At 38.8% G+C, this 23,832-nt stretch overlaps 3 protein-coding genes across 3 annotated transcripts; 1 reads left to right on the top strand and 2 right to left on the bottom strand.

The window, feature by feature from the left end:
* Nucleotides 1-62: 62 nt before the first annotated feature.
* Nucleotides 63-5,578, bottom strand: bcs1l (BC1 (ubiquinol-cytochrome c reductase) synthesis-like). Its single transcript, XM_082174570.1, has 8 exons — nucleotides 5,418-5,578; nucleotides 4,893-5,283; nucleotides 4,490-4,629; nucleotides 3,536-3,730; nucleotides 3,285-3,348; nucleotides 2,682-2,854; nucleotides 2,382-2,499; nucleotides 63-465 (listed from the first exon to the last, which is right to left on the bottom strand). Exons 2-8 carry the CDS (start codon nucleotides 5,210-5,212, stop codon nucleotides 213-215), a joined length of 1,263 nt encoding a protein of 420 aa, XP_082030696.1. The 5' UTR covers nucleotides 5,213-5,283; nucleotides 5,418-5,578; the 3' UTR covers nucleotides 63-212.
* A 183-nt stretch (nucleotides 5,579-5,761) lies between these two features.
* znf142 (zinc finger protein 142) lies at nucleotides 5,762-14,342 on the top strand. Its single transcript, XM_082174547.1, has 8 exons — nucleotides 5,762-5,992; nucleotides 6,399-6,586; nucleotides 6,978-7,088; nucleotides 7,161-7,988; nucleotides 10,350-10,527; nucleotides 10,600-13,483; nucleotides 13,571-13,676; nucleotides 13,752-14,342. Exons 2-8 carry the CDS (start codon nucleotides 6,511-6,513, stop codon nucleotides 14,204-14,206), a joined length of 4,638 nt encoding a protein of 1,545 aa, XP_082030673.1. The 5' UTR covers nucleotides 5,762-5,992; nucleotides 6,399-6,510; the 3' UTR covers nucleotides 14,207-14,342.
* Nucleotides 14,186-23,462, bottom strand: plcd4b (phospholipase C, delta 4b). The gene is made up of 16 exons (XM_082174559.1): nucleotides 23,277-23,462; nucleotides 22,334-22,374; nucleotides 22,012-22,170; nucleotides 21,531-21,759; nucleotides 21,206-21,335; nucleotides 20,889-21,120; nucleotides 19,716-19,917; nucleotides 18,890-19,034; nucleotides 18,488-18,640; nucleotides 16,628-16,771; nucleotides 16,373-16,526; nucleotides 16,116-16,232; nucleotides 15,773-15,951; nucleotides 15,562-15,694; nucleotides 15,214-15,363; nucleotides 14,186-14,927 (listed from the first exon to the last, which is right to left on the bottom strand). The coding sequence occupies exons 2-16, from the start codon at nucleotides 22,353-22,355 to the stop codon at nucleotides 14,839-14,841; spliced, it is 2,238 nt and encodes a 745-aa protein (XP_082030685.1). The 5' UTR covers nucleotides 22,356-22,374; nucleotides 23,277-23,462; the 3' UTR covers nucleotides 14,186-14,838.
* Nucleotides 23,463-23,832: the final 370 nt, after the last annotated feature.

Genomic DNA, 23,832 nt, shown 5'->3' with positions numbered 1-23,832 from the left:
AAAGGCAAAGACAATAAGTGCATGTCATCTGTAACAATAACAATAACAAAGGCATACACAAATTTTCCACAATTTAGATTTTATTACTCCGATGTGAGAAGAGTCTTTATCCAGACTGTGTAAACTTCAAAGAATGATTCAACCACACTGTTTATCACTCGCCTATTGCTCAGTTTGCATCATTCAAAAGTCTGTATTGTCTCTGTAGGTCTTCACTGCTTGATCTCTGCAATGTTTTTGATGGAGCCAGCCGGGTCTGTCTTGTAGAGCATGAAGTGTCCTTGTACCTGAGCGGCGCTGAGGTCTGTTTGTGCTGCCAGCGCCTGCTCGGCGAACCGCTCAGCCTCGGCTGCAGACTCCTGAGGGTAAAACCTCCGGAACATCTGAGTCAGCTGCCAGTGAGAACAGGGGCCCACGTACTGCTTCAGATCAACACGGCCAGGTCGGACAAGAGCCGGATCAAGTCTTCAGCAAACAGAGGGGAAAAAAAGAGAAATGGGAGAAAGGAAACAACACCATGTCACCAATACCAAGAAAAACACACTGTTCACGGTTACAGGTGTTCATGACTACTGGTACTTCATTCATTATTACTGGATTTTTTAAATATATTTTATTAAGATTGCACACACAAAAAGCTATTTTAACAGAAACTAGAGCATTTTATTAATGATTGAATATTAGATTTTTTGTTAAACAAAATATATTTTGTGTAATAAATGTTACAATGTATATTATTGCCATATACTAAATATATATTTTTATGTATTCAATATATTTTATATATTAAAGGGTTAATTCACCCCCAAAATAAAAATTGTCACCAATTACTCACCCTCATGTAATTCCAAACCCAAAAGACTTTTGTTCATCTTCGGAACACAGAGATATTTTTTAATGAAATCTGAAAGATTTCTGTCACTCCATTGACAGTCTACAAAACTCTGACGCTTCAAAACGTTCATAAGAAGATTATAAAATAAATCCATATGAATCAAGCGGTTTAATCCAAGTCTTCTGAAGAGACAGGATCGCTTAATATGACAAACAGATGTAATTTAAGCATGCTTACTTGATGTGCGAGAACCAATAAGGTTCATTCTCACGTGTCATGGCAGCATGTTTGAGCTTCAGGAAGAACCAATGAGGTTTGTTCTTGTGCGTGATGATGCTGAGCTTCCATTTGCCATATTTGAGTGCTCTATTCATGTTCGTTGATCAATGTTTATATGTGAATAAAAGTCTAAATTAAATCCATTCAACATAAAAAGCAATCGAGTCTCTTCAGAAGACTTGGATTAATTAACTTGATTCATATGGATTTATTTTACAATATCTTTATGAACATTTTGTAGCGTCAGAATTTTGGTTCAAAAGACTTTTAATGGAGGGACAGAAATCTCTCAGATCTATCTTCATTTGTTTTCCGAAGATGAACGAACGTCTTATAAGTTTGGAAATGGGCTGCATGATATTGGGAAAAAACTGACATTGCAATATTTAGTTTTTCTGCAATATGTATTGCAATATGAAAATTGTTTCACCAGATGAATAGCTCTATTTGGAAAGAATGAATCATTCTAGAATGATTGGGGTGATTTTGTATGAGAGTCAATCTGCATAGAAAATAGCAAACAAATTACAAGCAATATGATAAATATGATAGAACGGTCACATGTTTTGATTCATGTGTGTATTTCAGTTCTAGTGTTTTGCCTGTCAGAGTGTTAATTAGTTCAGTCTTCCTCCTTCCCCTGCCCATTTGTATCCACGGTTACTGATTGAGTTAATTCTGTTCAGTTGTGTCTTGTTAATTTACCCTCTCTTGTTTGCTGTGTATTTAAGCCCAGTGTTTAGTGCTATTCAGTTGTCTGTCATGTTACTATTTACTAGTTGTTCTGTTCCTGTTTTTGAATTCCTGAGGAACCTGAAACCTAGTCACAAGAACTAAGATACAAATGAAATAAACAGTGCTTTATGTTTTTCAGGTAAATCTGACAGTATTCAGGTACAGAAATTGAATAATCAAATGTAAATATATAATTAATGTACAAAAGTTATTTTCTCTTTGTATTTTGTTAGATTACATTATGTGTCCGTTCAAGCACAAAAAGACGAAAAAGAGTAATTGATGACAGATTTTTAATCTAACCATTTAAATATACAATATAATTAATATATATATTTTGATAAATATTAATTTATCTGCCAATATATCTTACTATTACTACCTTGCTTTGTAAAAAAAACCTTGTTGCCACTAATCTTAAAATTATTAAAGGCAAAAGGGCAAGAAAATCTGTACTTTGCATTCTAAAGAACATCAAACAAAATAAGTAATGCATAAGTCATGATGAACAAGTTGCAGTAATAAGTTTTACCTGTCAATGAAATTAGTTGTCATGAACACAATTCGGGCCTCTGCAGATGCCACTCCATCCAAAGCATTCAAAAGTCCACTGAAAGTGAGCCTTCCCATGCCCTGAAAGGCCAGTGGATCTGTGAGAACACGACAAGGAAGTTTGAATTTCATCAACAAATGCAAAAATATTCCACTGTTTTGTTAACGCTAGGGCCCAACCTAGATTATCATGATTGATAATTACATTGTCTATTATTATTATTTTATAATTTAATTATAATTCAACATATAAACATATTCAGAATTCTGTAAGTCATACTGTCGGCAGGCAGAAGATCCCGGCTGACGAAGGCTGCATCCACGTCCTCTAGCAGGATGATGCTTTGCTGCGGAGCGACACTCAGCAGGTGGTTGAGGCGATCGTCAGACAGGCTGCGGTCACTGAGACTCATCAGACAGATGCTGTAACCCAGCTCACCTGCCAGCGCAGTTCTGAAATACCACCAGAATGGTAAGACTTGGGACTCCAAATTGCACTTTTGCTCTATGTTTAAAATAGCTTTTTTTTAGCAGCCATACTATACCATTTAAAAAAAGTCAGATGTTATTTTCACTGCATCTATAAATAGCAGTATTTGCATTTTATCTAGCAACATAGACTATTAAAGATTAATACATACAAATACATAACATTACAGGTAAAGACACTACTGTTAAAAAAGTTTGGGTTCTGTAAGGTTTTTTTGATGTTTTTGAAAGATGTCTCTTAAGCTCACCAAGGCTGAGTTTATTTGTTCAAGAACTCAGTAAAAACTATAATATTGTGAGGTTCAAATCTACTCTCTGTATAAAAACAATACTTTATAAGACACTATTATTCATTCATAGTAACATGAACTGTAAAGAAAGTAACTATACTTACATAAAGCTGCTCTTTCCACAGCCTGGGGGTCCATACAGCAGATAGCCCCTCCTATATGGAATGCCTTATTGAAGCATATTCAACAACAAAACTGAAATTAGATATGAATTGAAACATAAAACAAACACAAAAGCAATACTTTTATTTATTACAATGCTTTCTAGTGACATTAGAAATGTGCACACGCCTTATGTCCTGATATGAAAGTTTAAAAAATGATTTTTTTTTAAAGTTATCATTTCCTATTTCACCTCTGTCAGTGTACCACTTAGGATTGCCTATGAATTCCTTTACATCATCCACAATCCTCTCCGCCACACCATTCTCCAGCACTACTGAAGACAGGGGTCGTCGTCGCCTTGGAAACCCAAATGGCCTCCACTCCGCTCCAAGTGCAGTGTACATTACAGTCCGGCCATCTTCCTGCTTTAAAGCAAGTTCACGTGCTGCATGGACACAGAATTAATCATTAAAGGGTTAGATCACACAAAAAAGAAAATTCTGTCATCATTTACTCATCCTTATGTCGTTCCAAACCCATTAGACTTTCGTTCATCTTCGGAATACAAATGAAGATATTTTAATAAAACTTGAGAGCTTTCTGTCCCTCCATTGACAGTCTACACAACTACCACTTTGATGCTTCAAAACATTCATAAAGAGATCGTAAAACTAATCCATATGAATTGAGCGGTTTAGTCCAAAATTTTCTGAAGAGACACTATCACTTTATATTATGATCAGATTGAATTTAGGCTTTTAATCACATATAAACATTCATCAGCTCACACATCAGTTGTGTGAGGAACCTCAAGCATGTTCGCTTGACGTGCGAGAACCAATGAGATTCATTCTCGTGTGTGACACAGCACGTTTAAGCTTCTGCAAGAACCAATGAGGTTTGTTCTCACACAACAAGCAGGTTCATTTGAGCTTCTGTTTATGTTTGCTGATCAATATGTGAATAAAAGCTGAATATTTTGAAGCTTTAAAGTAGTAGTTGCGTAGACTGTCAATGGAGGGGCAGAAATCTCTCAGATTTCATTCAAAAGATCTTCATTTGTGTTCCGAAGATGAACAAAAGTCTTAAGGGTTTGGAACGACATGAAGGTGAGTAAATGATGACACAGAGCTTTCATTTTTGGGTGAACTATCCCTTTAAGGCAGCAATGCATTTCTTAAGAATTCAGCTGACAGTCACATACCTTCTTGAAGTATGTTGAAGAATATCTGCCGGTCTCTGCCCAGGGCAGTGAAGGTGACGGACTCCCAGGGTGTTCCAGTGTGCAGGTCCACCATCTGCTTTTCCCTGGTCCTCTCCACTCTGATCCACTTCCTACCATACCTGAGAACACATAGCCTCAATTAGTGAGATGGATACCTTTGATCCCTGAGAGGAAGATCAAATCAGCAACATATTAAATGTAAACTGTCCAAAGTAACATCAAAATACATACACAAATATAGAATGCAAGTAATGTAGCAATGGGGAGTATAATAAGGAGAACTACAATTTTGTTAGTGGGTCCTTACTCAGATACCAGCCAGCAGTAATACAAATATTAAAAATATTAAAAATAAAAATCTCTACATAAATTGTGATCTTACCAAATGATGTGGTTGCCTGGACTTGGATGGAAATCAAACTGCGTATGGACTCGCCCACTCTCATGCTGCATATATGAGGTTTCAACACTCAGATGCTGGGTGTGTTTAGCATGTTTAGTGATCCAGCTTAAGAGCCAGTGATAACTTTTATCTCTGCTGGGGACCTCCAGTGTGATCATGTAATGTCTCCTAAAGAAGATCATGCCGACCTGTGCCCCTTTTCTGGCAACTGCAAGTGCTGTGCCAATACCAACTAGCCCAAATCCTGCCCCAAAGTAAGGGTTGTCCTTCAGGGCTCCAATGAAATCTGACAGGGTCATGATGAAGGTGTCTTCTGGTTCTCTTAAGCAATTAGGAAAAGTATTTTTGTCCCTTCCATTCAATATGCATCCTGCATTCAGAACAAATGAGGTGAAACCATTTTCATTTTAATGAGAGACTGATAAAACATTATACTAAGCTTTCACTAATCAGGTCTATATTTTTATTTAAATAACTGCAGAATTAAAAAGTCACCATACTTACGGTAGTGAAAATATCACACCGCATTTAACAAACATTTTCTCTGTTAACTTAAAAAAAAAACGAAAAAGGTGAACATCAGGTAAATAGTGCAATTAAGCAGAGCCTGCCTACAGTAAGCAATCGTTCTCTCTCATTGCAGCGTAAACAAATCGTTCTTTTGGGTGAGTCGAATCTTTTCAATGACTCGGTTCAACCAATTCACATATCAGTCCTACTTTAAATTAGTTTTTTTTTTAAACCAGTTCTTTCAGACAAACTGTTCAAAAGAACCGATTCACTAAAATGAAATGGGCAAATCACATGGCGACCTCTGTGTTATTTCCGTTGTTCGAGAAAATAGTTCCGTATGAAATGTGTTTCACATTAATAGTTCCGTTGTGACTGTTTACGACGCAGTCTCGTTATGATACTTTTAGGTATCCTTATTAACAGTTAAATGTAGATTTTGGGTATTTTATAATTGATAATCCTTCAACATATATACAAGATTATTATGTCAGAATGAATGTTCCTCTTTGAACAGAAAAGGCCCAGAAATGACGCCGCTTACATTGTTTCCATCATAACAAATGAAGGTAATTTATTATCATATAATTTAAGTAATGAGTACAATAAAGGTTTTTTATTTAATGTGCTATCACTATAATTGTCTCTTGATGCTGAACAGAGCAGTTTGCTGTAACTTAACCCATCTTCTGCGCTTCCTTGTGAATGTGTTGTTTATGTTTATCAGAGCAAATGAGACACGAACCTAGGCGCAGTAGGTCTAAAATCTGTTTAATAAAAACGTGTTTTTTCCAACAAAACCTCCTTTCAAATGTTCACATAATATTTATCTCACTATACTGTTACTGTTCATTGCTAATCATGTCCTTATGTTGTGTTAACTGACAAGAACCCTGATCAGCTTTCAATCTCAAGTCTGGTATTCCATAAACCATTAGCAGCTAATCATTTGATCTCATTGGTGATGCCGAACAGTTGTGTTGCCCTGAGAGACAGAAACACGTCATGGTCCTGATGCTGTAATGGAGTTTTACCCCTCTTGACTCAGACTGACTGATGTCCTGTGGAGTTTTGCCCGAATTATAACATGGACCAACAAGAGCCTGGATGCGATGCGGAACAGCTCATGCATTTGGAAAATAATGCAACAGATACACCTGAAGGTAAAATACAATAATGCTCATATAAAACAAATATGCTTATTAATTATATATTCAGTAAGACATAGTCCTTTGGCATGCATGGGGCTCTGGAATATTTGATTTTGATTGGTCAGTTGTTAGATTCACATCTCTCATATCTCTCTGTGTCCTAATAAAACAATTATGACTCAGATCAATGTTTTATATTTGTTTATTTGTATATAAATATACTATACAATCAGCCAGTTATGATCGCAAAATCTCGTATAACCCTGAAAGAGGTAATTTTGTAATAATGACAGGCTGACAATACATTATCCCACATATATCAGGTATGAATTTGTCTTTTGTCGATAATACGAAGTGTTTTATTTTCTTTCTGTTGTATTTTTATCTCATTTGAATGGGACAGATATGCCTGTGCAATCTAAAAGAAGGAAAAGTATGGCCAAAAAATGTAAAGCTTCAACAAAAAAGGGGAAAAAATCGACCACCATTACCCAAGGAAAGTCTCCATCTAAAGGTAAGTACCATGAATGTTATGATTCAAATAATTGTAATCCCAGGTCTGACCAGGTCCCATTTTTCTATTTAGTGGGACATGTTGCAGAAGGCACCGAACACATGTTTCGCACCCACATCTGCTCCGAATGTAGACGTTGTTTCAAAACTCGCTCCCATTTGATAGAACACATGCGCATCCACTTTCCCGACCCCACTCTGCAATGTCCCACCTGCAAACACCATTTCACCAGCAAGAGTAAGCTACGCATCCACATGCTGAGAGAGACGGGACAGAAACTGCACCAGTGTCATCTATGCGAGTACGGAGCGGTGGAACGCAATTCTCTGCGACGACACCTTGCCAGTGTGCACGGGCATCAAGAGGATGAAGCTCCCAACGAAGAGCTGTTTAAGTGCCCAACTTGCCAAAAGACATTTAGTCAGAGTCAGGCATTAAAGATCCATATGAAATCTCACAATAAGACACAAGATGGACAGCCATTGCTTTGCTTTCATAAAGGCTGCTCATTTCAGTGTACAGAAAAAAAGCAGCTTCAAAAGCATGCATTAGATGCTCACCAAATTGAGGCCGTAGAGTGTCGTCATCACGCCTGCGGCTCCTTCTTCGAGAGTCAAGATGACATGGAGAAACATTTCCGCATGCATCAGGCTTATCACTGCCCTCACTGTGACTTCTCATGCTCAAATAAGAGCCTTTTTCAGCAGCACAAAAGACAAGGACATCCAGGGAAACAAGAACTGAACTGTAGCTTCTGCCCTTTCTCCACCCTCAACCCTGTGGAGTTCGATCAACATGTTGGTCACTTTCATGCCAATGAGAAAACACAACACTGCCCGCAGTGCAGCTTTGTAACAGCTCACAAAAGAGTCCTGAAAAGACACATGCTGATGCATACTGGTAAGATATTTAGTTTCTCTAGATAGTTCTTTAAGTGCTTATAGGGTTAGGTCACTCAAAAGAAAATTTGGTAATCATTTACTCACACTGTTGCCATTCCAACCTTGTATTATTTCATGAAATATTTTCATGAAATACAGAAGATATTAGGTTCTATTTCTTACAGAGGTGGACAAAGTAAACAACTTCCTTGAGTGAAAGTACAGATACAACTGGTCAAATTTTACTCCATAATTAATCTTAGTCCGTAATACTTAAGTAATTAAGTGTCAAAAATAAATGTCAATGCATTGTTTTATTATTGTTGAATTGTTGTATGTAACGCTTACAGTACCATATGCCTCTGAATCTATGCCTGCCTACCTACCCTCATATCATATCAATATAACATTTATTTCTAGAACACAGTTCCAGTAGTGGGATTGAATGTGAGATTGAATAAGTGAAATGCAATCATGTCAGTTGACGTCAACCCGACTTTCATTTCCTACCAAAATCTGACGTCGGGTTCTTACGTCAACCCGACTTTCATTTCCAACCAAAATGCAACCAAAATCATTCCATGACTGACGTTACTACTTTCTACTCAAGGACCTTGACAGAATTGTAGTGGAGTAAAAAGTATGATATTTGTCTTTCAAATGTAGTGAAGTTAAAGTAAAAAGTTTCCAGAAAAAAGAATACTCCAAGTACTCAAAAAGTGTACTTAAAGGTGCTCTAAGCGATGTTGGGTGATGTCACTTCTTGTTGACGTTCAAAGTATTGTCAAACAAAACGGAGGCTAGTTCGACCCTCCGACCTTTTAAACGCTTTTCTGATGTAAATTCGGGACTTCGCTCATTCCTTCTCCTTTTCCCTATTCTTTGTTATTTGTTCATCGGAACGTCATCTCTTTGGTCGTGTGTCGGCCATATCAAAATTCTCAAGAATATAAATTTTTAACGTTAGTAGTTGTCGTTGTCTAGGACATTTCTCCTCTAGCTAACTTCCCTCTTCATGCTTCTCTCTCCTCCACTCCCCACACCCCCCTTCATGTGCACGCGCACTAACCCCCCAACCCCCACCCCCAAATCATTCTTGTCAGTTATTGGCTGGAACACTGTTTGTTATGTTTCTTGGTCCAGGCTGGGCCAGTTTGTTTTTCTTGCCATTTGTGGAGCCTGGGCTGTCTACAGAGACCACGTTTTTTTACAGTGTGTTCAGGGAACAGGCAGCTAGCGGATAGTGAGGAGATGTTTGCTGTATGTGACAAAAAATGTTTTGGCCGAAAAAACGTGTGACATTGCTTAGAGCACCTTTAAGTACAGTACTCAAGTAAATGTACTTTGTAAGGCTATGTTCACACTTAGCGTCTTTTTTGACAAGAAAAAGTTGACAACGGCGTTTTTTTAGCAAAAAAAAAATGCTGGCAGCGTTCGGTTACAAATAGCAGCCGAGCGCGTCTTTTGTTGCTATAACAAGAGCTGGAACAGTAGCCTAGTGCTGTGTGATGCAAAAAATGTCGAGAAAGAGAAAGTTGGCTCTTGCGTTGGCTTTTGAAGTTACCGGGGAGGAGAATGTCGGTTCACAAAGACGTTTGTGGGTGCACGACAGACAGTTGTTCTTGTTGTTATGGAAACGACAGGTCTCGCTACTCGCTTGTCATTGGTCAGCTGTCAAAAAGGCGCTTGACGTAGGGCGTTCTTTTCAGAAAAGTTGAACTTTTTTCAACTTAAAAAGACGCTCTGAGCTGCAGAAAAAGACGCCGGCGGTGGCGTCTAAAAAAGCGCTCAGGACTTTTTTGAAAAAACGGTTTACTCCATAGGGTTATAATGTAGAACAGACGCTGGCAGTTTGAAAAAAGACGCTAAGTGTGAACATAGCCTTACTGTCCACCTCTGATTCCATACAATAAAATACATACAGTAAATGTAACAAAAGTAGTCCATACAAATTGTGTGATATATTCCAAGTATGCTGAAGTCATGCAATACATTTGTGTAAGGAACCAAGTGAAATGTAGGTATCTTCTCCTCTGCTGTTGCTCTCAAATTTCATAGCATTCGCACAAAGCTATAGTTTGGCTGCAGCAAACTTGAAATACTGGATAGCACACAAGTTTACTTGGATTGCAATTATGATACTTTTACAGTATTTTTTTGTCCTTTTTGGAGTTTGGCAGTATTAATCACCATCCACTTTTATTTTGTGGAAAAGAGCAGCGTGGATATTCTGCTTTACATCTTAATTTGCGTTTTGCACAGGGTTTAAAAATGACATGACAGTGAGTAAATGATGCTAACATTTTTATTTTTGAATGAACTATTCCTTCCGAATCACTTATTGGCCATGGCTGGACATATTTAACATTTGTATTTACAGGTGAAAAGCCCCACAAATGTACGCAATGCGACTTCAGATGCCGTGATGAGACGTACCTTTCAAAGCACATGCTGACACACTCCAGTGACAAGCAGCACATGTGCTCAGAATGTGGATATGTTACGAAATGGAAACACTATCTCAGTGTCCACATGCGTAAGCACGCAGGAGATCTGAGGTTTGTACCTTGATTGTAATTAAAATGTGATAAAAAAATAAATATTTTATGGAACTGCCTCTTCTCTCTTAGGTACAAATGTAATCAGTGTCCATATCGTTGCCACCGCATCGATCAGCTGAACAGCCATAAACTCCGTCACCAGGAAAAATCCCTGATCTGTGAGGTGTGTGCGTACTCCTGCAAGAGAAAAACTGAACTGCGCAACCATATGCAGCTGAAGCACTCCACAAACGTAGATCCCCAACCTCCTGTTTACCAGTGCAAGTTTTGCCCTTACACAACAAAGTACCGGCAAGCCCTGCATAACCACGAGAACTGCAGGCACACCCGGACACGCGTGTTCCGCTGCGCACTTTGCCATTACACCACATTTAGCAACACCGGCCTCTTCCTGCACAAAAAGAAATCTCACGGATATGTGCCAGGAGATGTGGGCTGGCTTGAGAAGTATGCAGAGAAAGAGAAAGAGCAGAGCTCTACGGATTTGACACACAACTTTTTCTCCAAAACCGCAGCACCTCAGACTTCAGATTCAGAATACAGGGAAGAAACAGGGAATACAAAACCGTCTAATAAGACTATAGATGACTCACAAGATATGTCTATAAATGATAATGAGGAAGAAGCAATAGCAGCCACTATTGAACAAACTGAGGAAATGACTTTAGTACGGCAGGTCAGCCTTGGTATTGAGTCTGCAAGAGAAGAGGCAAGTAATCTTTCAGAAGGACATCCAAATGATGAAAAACAGTGCGGCACCCCACTTTTTACTTCCCAAACCAGCACGAATAGCACACAAATGATACTTGAGACAGTAAACATACAGGACACTGCATTTGATGCACAAGTTAAGAGTCATGTTGGATTTCACACATTGCATACAATCCACCAGAACTTCCCAGAACCATCAGTTGAGGATGATGCAGCTTGTGAGGATCAAAGTGACTCTGAAGACCTGCCACCAGTGACAGAAACTGTAAGGAGCAGGGAGGGACTCCATCAGGATAACTCTGTAGAGCCCTCAGCTTCTGAGAGTCGTCTGCAGGTAATGAGAAAACAGGATAAAGACCAGGCTGAAGCACTCATACTAGAAGGCAGGGTGCAGATGCTTGTTGTCCAGACGCGGGACAATATGTTTCAGTGTAGCCGTTGCTCCTATGTGACCAGAAAGCATGCAGCATTAATCCGGCACTGCAAGTCGTCTTGCCAGGTCATGAAAGCAGGATTACGTTGCCAGGACTGTGGCATGAATTTTAAACAGCAACGTTCTTTGAACACCCATCGCCTCCGGAAATGCCTGCTGAGGGGCAGAAAGAAGTTTGATTTAGCAAGCACTGTAGGTAAATCAGGGAGTTGTGTAGCTAGTTCAGGGAGTGATGCATCTATACAGATCCAGAGTATGACTCATAAAACAGGATCCCTCAAAAAAAAAACTTTTGAAGTCACTGATTCTACAGATTCAAGAGTAAAAGGTTCAGCTGAACATGAAGGCCCACTGTCTTCTATTATAACTGTAGTAAATGAGACTGATTCAAGCACATCTGAAGGAGGGAAGGCAACTGTCGGGAGTAGAAACAAGCTAGTGGAAGTGGAGGGATCGGTAAATGATGAGACATCTGGCTATATTGAGGATGATGGTAGGTATACTTGCAGAAAATGTCCTTTCTCCTCTGTCAGGAAAGTCACAATAGATCGGCATTGTGCAACATGCAGCGGAAACACCCATAAGGTACATCTGGCTGAAATGGGAGAGCAGTTTGAGCAAGAGGATAATCCTAGCGACTCAGACCATGATCAGGAGGAAGATGGGGCAAATGACTCAGAAAGAGATTCAGGAGAAGAAGAGAGCCCTCAAAACCCCAAACCTCGATTCTCATGTCCCAAATGTCCTTTTCTCTGTCACCAGAAGAGAGCTCTAGCAAGCCATGAAATAAAGGGCTGTTTAAAACCAGGTGAATTACAGTGTCCACACTGTTCATTTGTTGCCAAATCAGAAAAATCTCTCAACCATCATATCCTGGGTCATAAGAAAGACAAGAAGGCTACTAGAGGTAAAATGTCTGGTAATCTCCAGTGCAATCTTTGCTCCTTTACCTGCAAACAAAAGCGCTGCCTGACACAGCATGTTGCCGTGAAGCATGAGGGAGTCCGCCCTCACCGCTGCCGCTTCTGCTCATTTAGCACAATTCGTCGCTACCGGCTGGAGGCCCATGAGTCCCTGCACACAGGTGTTGGGAGACATAGCTGTGAACTCTGTGGCCAAACTTTCGGCACCACGTCCAGACTACGCTTACACCATCAACGCATTCATGACAAACAGGCAACACACTTCTGTTCACTTTGCGATTACAGAGCATATAACCTCAACGACATAAATCGCCACAACTTGAGCTGCCACACTGGTGATCTTGCCTACAATTGCAGCCAATGCAATGCACGTTTCAGCTCTGAAGTTGCCCTGAAGCAGCACTACCACAGAGCACATTCAGATGCTAACAGCCTGTCTTGCACCCAGTGTAACTTTACCTGCTGCCGCCAAGCTGCTCTCAAAGCACATGTGCAGCGTGAACATTCTGAAATCAAGACAAAAGATCCTCAAGATGGTCCGGAGAAACGAAGTAAGATATCCATCAACCATCAGTGCTTGGTTTGTTCCTTCAGCACCCATAAAAGGCTTCTTCTGGTCCAGCACATGTTAGATGAGCATGAAGATGGCCCAGCAGAGGAGAAAACTCTGAAGTGTGATGTTTGTGGTTTCTCTTGCACCCACCAAGTGGTGTTTGACCAGCATGTGCGGTCACATGGAGGAACCTGCCTCTTTAAGTGCACCGAATGCAAGTTTTCCACCAGGAACAAACAGAAGATCACGTGGCACATTCGAATCCATACAGGAGAGAAACCCTACCACTGTGAGATGTGCAAATATGCATGTGCTGATCCTTCAAGACTAAAGGTATGAATGATTATAAGCTAAGATGGGGATTCAAGGTTGGGGAATTTGGGTTATGACTTTCAATTTTGTTGTTGCTCTTTATTTCAGTATCATATGAGGATTCACATGGAGGAGCGTAAATATCTCTGCCCAGAATGTGGCTACAAATGCAAATGGGTCAACCAACTAAAGTATCACATGACAAAACATACAGGTATGTGCTATAGTCTAACTTACTCTAACTGTAAAGTTCCTGCACACCTTGATGTTTTATCCTCGTTTCTAACAGGTGCCAAACCGTACGTATGTGAGGACTGCGAGTACCGCACCAATCGTGCCGATGCCCTGCGCATCCACCGGGAGACACGCCACAGAGACGTGCGTTCCTTCATATGCGAGAAGTGTGGAAAGGCTTTCAAGACGCGCTTTCTGCTCAAGACACACCAGAGAAAGCACAGTGAGGAGCGGCCTTACGTGTGCTCCGTATGTCAAAGGGCGTTCCGCTGGCCTGCGGGTCTCCGCCATCATTACCTGTCCCACACCAATCAGCTGCCATTTAAATGCCTCTACTGTCCCTACCGGGCTAAACAGAAATTTCAGGTTGTGAAGCACCTTCAGAGACACCATCCAGACTTGCCTGTCCAAGATGGTGTGGGTAAAGACCAAGAGGCCTCTAGTATTGGTACACAGAAGACATGGCTTGAGGAAGGAGAGAGACAAGAGGATGAGCAAACTGCTTTATAGCACATGCAAACAGCAAGGGACATGTAACCATGCACTGTTTCTGTATTCATTTCAAGTGACATTTGTTCATCATGTGAAAGTATAACATCTCTTTGTATTCATAACCCTCAAACCACACGTAATAAACTTATTTTTTCAGTATGTTTATTCCTTTAAGACAATAAAAACATTGTTTACCAGGGCATGTTCATAATACGAGCATAAGATACATTTACTTTGAACACTTGCTTTTGGGTTATTTATAAAAGGTACTTTACCGTACTCAATTACATAAATCCAAATAATAATGTACAACCTGCATTCTACCCTTATTGTTTCAAACAGAAAATAAATATTCTGATTATCAGTATGCTCAATATTGCATAGATTAAATAATCGAAAGTAAAATCTGCATTTACAAAATAAACATTTCTGCACCTTACCAGTCTTTTTTTGTTTGTTGAGAAGGCACTACAAACACCATGCAACAATAGAGGTACTCTTAATTATTTTTTTAATTGCTATACTATTGCTGTTTAAATAAAGCACAAAACGTTTTCTCTGTCTTTTACAATTTACAGATTTGTCTGAGAAATATTAGCTCTTCAGAACAAGTTTCAAGCATTGTAAATGAAACTCCTGGAATTGTGAAATCACAGCTCTGCGATTTTGATATGAACATAGATGGAGGATGGATGGATACTCATTCCGTCTTTGGACAACAGATGCACATGGCGATATCCTGGAAAGATAAACTTTTTATTTGCAAGAAAGCCAAATTAATTTTTTATTATTTCAGAGCATAGGCCTAAAGACACTGGGTCTCATTCACTAATAATTGCATACAAGCATTCTTGTGTGATCAGAAAAGATTTTCACACAGAATTTCGGTTCTCAATTGGTTCTCAATTTTATGTTAAATTCATTGATGAATGAGGTTTTCTGTTTGGAAACATTCACACAAAGGCTGTGTTTGCATAGTTAGTGAATGAGACTGAAACTATTTTTCTTTTGTTAAAATGGCCTACCTGGTTGAATACAGGTAAAAGGAAGAGTGTATTGCCCAATGAAGTCATTCCTAGATGCTTTATCATAGTCTTCAACTACAAAACGCACCAGTGCCAGCTCAGGGGTGTGGATTGTGAACTGCAACGATTCATTCCAACATGGGTTGAATCCTGTCCAGATGAAAAATATTTAATTAATTCACTGCAAGTAGCATTAATTAAAGTTTTCCAATGGTCTGTAAATGTCTATTTCCCCAGTAAAGTTACATATTGAACTCTTAACAATTTTGTCAACATGCAAAAATGTTAATTTGTCTATCTTGAAATTATTTGGCAACACTTCAGAGCATTTAATCTTCACTTCCTCACCATTGTTGTCAATGTATTTGGTCTCCTGTTTGGCTTGATCCAGAGGAACACCATAAATTTCCACCCTTACCAGGGGGTCTACAATGGACCATTCTTTTTGCCTTACTTTAGGGAGCTGTTGTCCACTGATAACCTAAAAAAAAACAAAGAACAATCAACAAATAAAATCTCAAAGTGAAATGGCAGAATGAACACAAATACTGTTTAATACCTTCACAGAGAAGAGTAAAGGGTGGTAATCCTCACGTTCCTCAGGTTTTTCAGGATCAAAGAGTCTCTCTCTGTTGCACAGTATCTCAGGTTTTAGAACGTATCCACTGCAGCCATTCTGAGTAAACAGCCCATCATTAAGATCCATTTCCATTCCTGCAGTCTGGAAGTTTAATGCCACTACGAATCAGAAACACATTACAGTAAATACACTGTCCACTTTACAACACATTAGCCATCTTTCCCTGCTCCTTTTTACATCGAGCGTTTGTCTGCCATGCACCCATTATTCCACTCTCTAGTACTGACATAATGGTGTGTAATTCAATATCTACCACACTGACCAATCTGGCATCCCATGTTCCACATGTCCAGTGGACAGTAATTTGATGAATCCGTTCTCATTCCACTTGGATACACTCTTGTCAGCTGCCTGGTGTTATGCAGAACAAAATCTGAACCTGACAACATTTTTGTATAGAAATGAAAAGGTAAAGAGCTGATTAAACTCCTTTTGTGTTGTCAGAAAAAACATAACAGCATACAGATTTGGAACAACATAAGATTGAATATATGCAGACAGGATTTTCAGTTTTCTGACCTGCTTCCTTGGAATATTTACGGGCTTTAGACTCAGAGAACGATGACATCTCATCAGGCTTAGCAGAGGTGCGGGAATGTTCAAAGCTGTGGAAATGTACGCTCTTACAGAACATCAGGTCTGAGAGCTCTTTGCATAGTTTTTGCTTCGATTTCTACATAGGGGAAAAAGCAAGCAATCAAAAACAATGTTAAACAAGGAAGTGGAAAACAATAACTGAGCTTTTTCTCAGTTTCTCAACATTTCCACTGTTACCTTTGCATCTGTTGGTGGACTCTCCGATGCCGGACAGTCCTTATGCATTTCTGCTGCCTCGTCCTCATCACTGACTTCATCTGTGAGGCTCTCTGATTCATTTCCAATCTTCTTCCCCTTTAACAGAATCTTCCTCTTAAGTGCCTGAAAGAAATGAGACAACAAATACACCTGTTTGTCATCCCTTTAATTAAAGGCACACTTTGCTAAATTTGTACCTTAAAGGTATAGCGGAGGATGTTTTACTTCCTGGTGGGTAACCTATACTATTGGTCCTCCTAATTGTCAATCATTCTGGTGAATCAATCAAACTTTTCAAAAAGTGGAGAGGGTGGGTCTTATCTAAAATTTGGAAAGATCCTCCGCTATACCTTTAATATAACAGCTTCGAAATAATTTTTATGTTAAACGAACTCGTAGTGGGGCGAATCATCCCGATAGTAAAGCAGGGGGGGAACGCCACTGGCAAAACCAGCAATGCAGATTTGAGAGGTGGCGCCCCGACAAATCTTGCGAGAATCACGACTTGCTTTACGGCATGATGTCACATACATCAACAACATATGAATCAGCCTCTATGGAAGACACTAACACGCATTTCAGACGTGAATCATGGCAGAGTCGACGAAGAAAATGAAGAAAGCGGTCGGAAGATTCAAGGAAAAGAAAACGACGGCTCTGCGTGAGTGGTATATACGACAGTAACGTTAAATACAAGTACTCCACAGCGACTCTAGGGGTCGCTCTTTGAGAAAGACGGAAACTGCATAGTGTGCCTTTAACAGATATTTAAAAACAAATCAATATCCAACAATAGGTGATGCATATCTTTTTCATATGTGAACATCAATAGTTAATGAAAGTGCCCATTGCAGTATAAGTATTATGATTATAATACTGATTATATTGATTATATTGTATCCAGCCTCTCATGTAAACTTCAGATGCCCCAACACCAATGAAGAGACGACTCGACGCCCGTGAAGAGACGACTCGACGCTGGTGATATGTTATGCCCTAAATGAATACATGATTAACTAACTGTATTTTTCTATGTACATTTCTGGAATGCACTTTCTGTAAAGCTGCTTTGAAACAATATGTATTGTGAAAAGCGCTATACAAATAAATTTGAATTGAATTGCATTGAATTGAATTATAATTCAATTATCATTTATTTGTATAGTGCTTTTCACAATACATATCATTTCAAAGCAGCTTTACAGAAAATGCATGTGTCTACATTACAATTTAGAGTGATCTGTTATCAGAATTGACTGTGTCCAAGTACATATACAAATCACGCAGTTAGCTAACAATGTATTAATAATTATAAGAAAGACCATACATTATTTTAAGATCCATGTGAGTCATCCATACCAGGTTGACGACAGCGCTGTGACGTCGAAGTCATTAGTAAACATTGCATGATGGCTATGGATAAACACCAGTTGTTTGAAACGGCTTTGGCCGCTACAATGAACGAGTTAGACTTGGCTTTTCATCTAAAACAGGAACAGAAGACGCCGCTCGAATCGTTCCTTTGCAAGAAGGAAGTTCTGCTGTTTTGCCGACCGGATACGGTAAGAGTATAATCTACCAGTTAGCTCCGCTGGTAGCGTATGGGGTTTATTGTTTTGATTGGTCGTAGTGTTATCCAATTGCGTGCAATGAGATTTGCATGCTTGGTGCCGCCCCTCGAGCTGGCCGATTTTCATTAGTCGACGCCAGACCATTAATCTTTTAGATTTAGGTCTGGATTTCCAGGCTAAGTCATCCATGTTTTTCAAACAGAAGTCAATAAGAGCAGTTGAGTTAAGTGCACCTATATCACTATCACTATAAGGCCTTATAGCTCACCTCTGGGGATGGGAGTTCACTGGCCACTTTGGCGTCTACTGGGCTCGTCAGCAACATATTTCCCAGGATATCTCTGAAAAGTTGAGCCATGACTTCCTGTTGCTCTATGCTGCAGTGGTTTTCAATGGACACGATGAGTGGATACTCAGATGCCTGAGAGTAGGAATGATGGGAAGATTAAGAAATCTAGCAACAGATTATAATGTATCAGTGCAAATAATTTATATGAACATCAACAAAAACATGAATATAAATACTAATGTTGGTACTAATATTAATAATGCTGACAACATTGTTAATAATTATTAATAGATATTATTAATAATTATATTTTTTATATTTGGCTAATACTATAATACAAATAATCATGTATTTGTACAAGTGTTGGGGCATAAAGATCACCTTAAAGGCATAATTTGCAATAGTAGTAATCACGTCTTTGAGGAGAATCTTAGATGTGAATGTGTGTCCATGATAAACTATCGGCTCCCCATTTGCTCCATTCCAGCAGTCCACCTCTACACACCTGCAGCCTCGCTTCAGAGCCCTTCAGATGTTCAACCCAGCACAAATAAACAACCACAGTTATGAACACAGAGAACAAAGCACAATGTATTCAACTAAGCAAACACATATTTTCTCTGAAGTTACAGTGAGTGAACAGAAACACTCTATTATTATACTCTTAAAAATAAAGGTTCGTTATTAGCATTGATGGTTCCATGAAGAACCTTTAACATTTATGTAACCTTTCCTTCAAACAAAAGATTCTTTATAGTGGAAAAAGGTTCTTCAGATTATTAAAATTATTATTTTGAGAAATGTTTTCACTGAAAGGTTCTTTGGGGAACTGCAAAAACCTCCAGACACATTGTAACGTGCAGTTCTACGTCTGTTTTGTTTCATTGTGTTTTGCTTCTGTTTTCCCGTTTCTAGTTTGCCTGAGTTCCCTGTGCTTATTAGTTTCCATAGTTCCTAATTTACGCACCTGTTCTGTTTTTCCGTCAATTACTCTATGTATTTAAACCTTCAGTTCATTCAGTTCTTTGTTCGGTCTCACTTCGGTCTTTATGTGGTTATTATACTATTACTCCTGAAATCTCCTGCTTGTTCTTGTTGGATTATTATTAAAGACTGATTTTGTTGTTTACTCCTTCATAGTGCGCTTCATTGCAGCCACTTCACCATTACACACATGGCTGTATTACCATAAATAAGCAGAACTCACTGGATGTAGGCTTCAACGCTGCTTGGTCCTTTTAGCTGGTCCTCCATGAGGTAAGTGTTGTGTGAGGACGAGATGTAATAGTGGGCAAGAGGTTGGCTCAAGTCTTGAAAGAGGCCCTGCCGCTCTGGATTGAAGATGGATCCCTCAGGAGACGTCAGGTACATTAGGAACCCATCGATTGACATTGAATGATTCATTCTGGCTGCACAAGAAGACAAAATGAAGCCTCTTATCTGATCAAACTTCCATCGTTACTCAGTAATCATGATGTAAAGAACCACTTCACTGTTGGCCAGCGATCTAGATTAAGTTCTCAACTACTCCATTATTAATAGCTAGAGGACCCAGATGTATTTTCCATTAATTTTCTTCACAGGCATGCAAACAATTCTTCAATTGAATTTTTTATTTTTTAACCAACCAGTTCCGAAATTAATTGAATATTCATACATACAGAGACATACTTGTAAATCTAAAGCAAGGGTCTTCAAAAGTGGGTACATGCCATGATCCCTTGGGGACCAACGGTGGTACTGCAGGGGTCTACCAATTACTGTTCAGTCTGAAACTATTTTTTTATGGGGGGAACAATTTATTAAAATAATAGTAATAATTGAAATAATAATAATTTTTTAATATTATAAATAAAAAATATATTATTTTGTATAATAAAAATATACATTATACAAAAATGCTACACTAAGCTAACTTTCATCTAAGTGTTTTAATATAAAGTAACATTTATCAGAATTTATTTAAATCATACCCCCTTTACAACATGGCATCAACTATTTCATTAATTAAATATTAAAGAGTGAGGAAATATTAATATATATTACAAAAATTGGTATCACTTTATTTTAGGGTCCAATTCTCACTATTAACTAGTTGCTTATTAGCATACACATTACTAGGATATTGGCTTTTTATTACTACTTATAAAGCACATATTAATGTTTTATTCTGCATGACCATATTCTACATCCCTTAATCATACCTAATACCTAAACTTAACAACTACCTTACTAACTATTAATAAGAAGTAATTAGGAGTTTATTGAGGCAAAAGTCAATAGTAATTGTTAATAGTCAGTTAATAGTGAGAATTGGACCCTAATCTGAAATGTGACCCAAAAATGATAAACTGAAGAGTATAGTAGTGGTTATCATTACCCGTGTTTGACGGCTCATAGCGATCAATCAGCTGAAGGGCATGTTCATAACTGGCCTCCCCCTCTAGCTGCTCCTCTCTCAGGAACTCCTCCAGATCACACTGAGACAAGATCTGTCCATCACTGGAATAATCCTGTAATAAATCCAGCACCTCTATTCTCTCGGTGAGCATCTTATAGAACTCCACAAACTCCTGATCTTCCAGGGTTCCTGACTCAGACTTATCTGCCCTCTGCGAAAAAACATCAACAAATGACCAACAGGTTCAACATGATGAAAATGTATGACGCAAAATCACATAAACAACACTTAAGCACCATAAAAAGACAGTGTGCATGTTCTTCATTCATGTCCACGTTCATCATTTTCAGCAGTTTTTTTGTCTCCCTAAAATTCATTCTGCCATCCTTGTTCCGATCTGCTTTCGAAAACCAGTCTGAGATCCATCTGAACGGAGTGGTTGAGGTTGATAATATAAGCTGAAAACAGCTGGACTATCTATCTAGCTATCTATCTATCAAACTGTTTTAATATTTTGAATAAATATATAAAATATAATAATGATCAGAACTTGCCTCAAGCAAAAATATAGCATAAAAATAAAAAAAGGGAAGAAAATATATATTTTTATAACAAGGATACTGGTCAAGTTTGGTGCTCTCATCCATGTTCTCAATGTTCTCCATGAGGGCTCTTACGCCCTGAATCCAGGCCTGAGCTTCCTCCGCTGACTCGGCCACCAGATCCAGGTTTCCTCTGCGGCCGCGGAACACCAGTGTGAAGCAGCGGTCAGCGGGAAACTCATCCGCTACACTGAGGAGCATCTCCGACTGATGTCCCTCACGAACAGCCTCCACATCACTGATGGAGACTGGGGGAAAAAAGTAAAGATTTTTCTTCAATATTTCAGAGCTCTTCTTCTGAGTTTTTACTTTTTTAATAAACGTTATAGAGTTTTTTAGGTGTTTTTTTGGCACGCCACCTATATTTTTCTTACAAAATCAGTCATTTTTAGCTCAATCTTGAATTAATTATGCACACAATCTTTAAAACTAGACATGAACTAACATGATTACTATAAGCCATGATAATTACTAAAAACATCAACTCATTAACGACATACAGGTAGAATAAGAGTTTATTGCCCAGCTGGATTTATATGCAACAGTCTTGCAGTCCTCCTGAAGTTTGTAGTGCCGCTGACGCTTCCACATACGAGACTTCACCTTGCGTAAAAACATCCCTGCCTTCAGTGCTTCAAAGTTTTGATGACTCCGTCCACCTGCCAGAAACCGAGAAATGGCCATTAGTAGTGTTCAGAAAGACCAAGCTTATTTAAAATGGACACACATACACACACACACACACACACACACACACACACACACACACACACACACACACACACACACACACACACACACACAAATAGTCTGTCTACTCACAGCATGTTTGAGGTGATTCCATTTTCTATAATGCACCTTTTCTGCAGACACAAAGTACATTACTGTCTCACCAAAAATTCAAATTTTATGAACTTTTTTTTGTTAATACATCACTATAGTGGTAATAGGCTAATAAAGGAAAAGACAGACTGCTGAGAATTTTGAACTGAGAGTTGATTCAAATAGCTCAATGTAAACATATCTCCATCACTGTATTCTGTACACTTAGATATATTATGCATTTAGTCCCACTAACAGCTTGTTTCAGCTTGAGGTGTCAATGATGTGACTCCTTACGAGTGTTGTGCTATAGTGAGACAAGAGCTCACAAGCTTCTTTCAAACTGTTGTTGCATGTTGTCATATCTGCTTTTTTTTCTTCTTCAGTGAAAACATGCACAGGCCAAATAAAATCTATGAATAGGCTGATTGCATAACTAATTTCCCTATATTACAATGGGGAGGAAACTAGTATATTTCTCCAAAGGGGAAATAAAAAACCCCAAAACAAGTTCATCCAGGCACAAGTGAAGTGCCCTCAGGCGTGACATACAGAGTCATGAGTCATGGCTAAATATGTCTCTGAGATCCACACGATCCTCTACTGGCACCATCATTATGTTCTGTTATATCCCAAGTGGATTAAGCAGAATCAAATTTAGCTCTTAAATAGTAATGTTTCCTGCCATTATTCTGTATTGAACAAATGGATATTATATAGCATTACTAGTCTTCACTGTGATTTAAACCCTAAATAAGGCGTTAGCAAAAACAGAATTTGTTTCGAAATGTGCACAATCCTACAATATTGCAATTACAGTGTTTTAGTTCAAATGAGGAAAGGAAACTAACAACAGTAAATGCTGACAAAGTAGTTCACCTAACACATAGCAAAGAGAGTCTGGAGAGGGCTGAAGCAAATATTGAGGATAAGCAGAACTCACCGGACTGAAGCACGTCTGATATACAAACATCAGATGAGGAGGATGGGCTCTGAGTCTTTGCTGCTGCGTGTACAGGGCTGGGAAAACAGAGCCGCAGTCTGGGCTGCTTTCACAGTGATGCATAGCCAGCCTCCTTCCTACACCCCTTCCTCTGCCTCATTCCGTCCTAGACACTCCCACTTTTCCTTTTTTTTTTTTTTTGCCTTATAGGTGCAATAGTTGTTTTCTGCTCTTGTCAAAAATACAGCAAATATTTGAAGCAATCTGCATTCCGAACAATTGATGAATGATAAACAATTTTACACCATAGGCCTATACAATATACAAAGTCTACATTAAAAGATACAATTTCCATAAATAGACAGAATAAAAAAAAGACACATTTTAAACAAGTGTTCACCTTATGCACAATATGTACAATTTTGTATTTTGTGATGCATTACAGTAAATAACATAAATTATTGAACTCAAAAGAGTGTCTTGAATTATAAACCCATTTGGACACCCAAGCATAAATCAGCAGGATGTACAGAATGGTGAAGTCTTTGCCAAAGGC

This window comes from Leuciscus leuciscus (assembly GCF_965113295.1).
Source record: "Leuciscus leuciscus genome assembly, chromosome: 7".
NCBI classification, from domain to species: Eukaryota; Metazoa; Chordata; class Actinopteri; order Cypriniformes; family Leuciscidae; genus Leuciscus; species Leuciscus leuciscus.
This window is presented reverse-complemented; position numbering and strand designations above follow the sequence as displayed.

What these genes read in the sequence shown, in the direction of transcription:
- bcs1l (XM_082174570.1), bottom strand. Translation starts at nt 5,212, where the DNA reads ATGACCCTGTCAGATTTCATTGGAGCCCTGAAGGACAACCCTTACTTT. An exon ending in TAAGTGGTACACTGACAGAG is followed by an intron (nt 3,349 to 3,535) that starts GTGAAATAGGAA and finishes TGCTTCAATAAG; the next exon opens with GCATTCCATATAGGAGGGGC. An exon ending in TGTGGAAAGAGCAGCTTTAT is followed by an intron (nt 2,855 to 3,284) that starts GTAAGTATAGTT and finishes GTGGTATTTCAG; the next exon opens with AACTGCGCTGGCAGGTGAGC.
- znf142 (XM_082174547.1), top strand. Translation starts at nt 6,511, where the DNA reads ATGGACCAACAAGAGCCTGGATGCGATGCGGAACAGCTCATGCATTTG. An exon ending in TGCAACAGATACACCTGAAG is followed by an intron (nt 6,587 to 6,977) that starts GTAAAATACAAT and finishes TGAATGGGACAG; the next exon opens with ATATGCCTGTGCAATCTAAA. An exon ending in AAGCACGCAGGAGATCTGAG is followed by an intron (nt 10,528 to 10,599) that starts GTTTGTACCTTG and finishes CTTCTCTCTTAG; the next exon opens with GTACAAATGTAATCAGTGTC.
- plcd4b (XM_082174559.1), bottom strand. Translation starts at nt 22,355, where the DNA reads ATGGAATCACCTCAAACATGCT. An exon ending in ATGCACACTGTCTTTTTATG is followed by an intron (nt 21,121 to 21,205) that starts GTGCTTAAGTGT and finishes GTTTTTTCGCAG; the next exon opens with AGGGCAGATAAGTCTGAGTC. An exon ending in GTCCACCAACAGATGCAAAG is followed by an intron (nt 16,527 to 16,627) that starts GTAACAGTGGAA and finishes TCCCCTATGTAG; the next exon opens with AAATCGAAGCAAAAACTATG.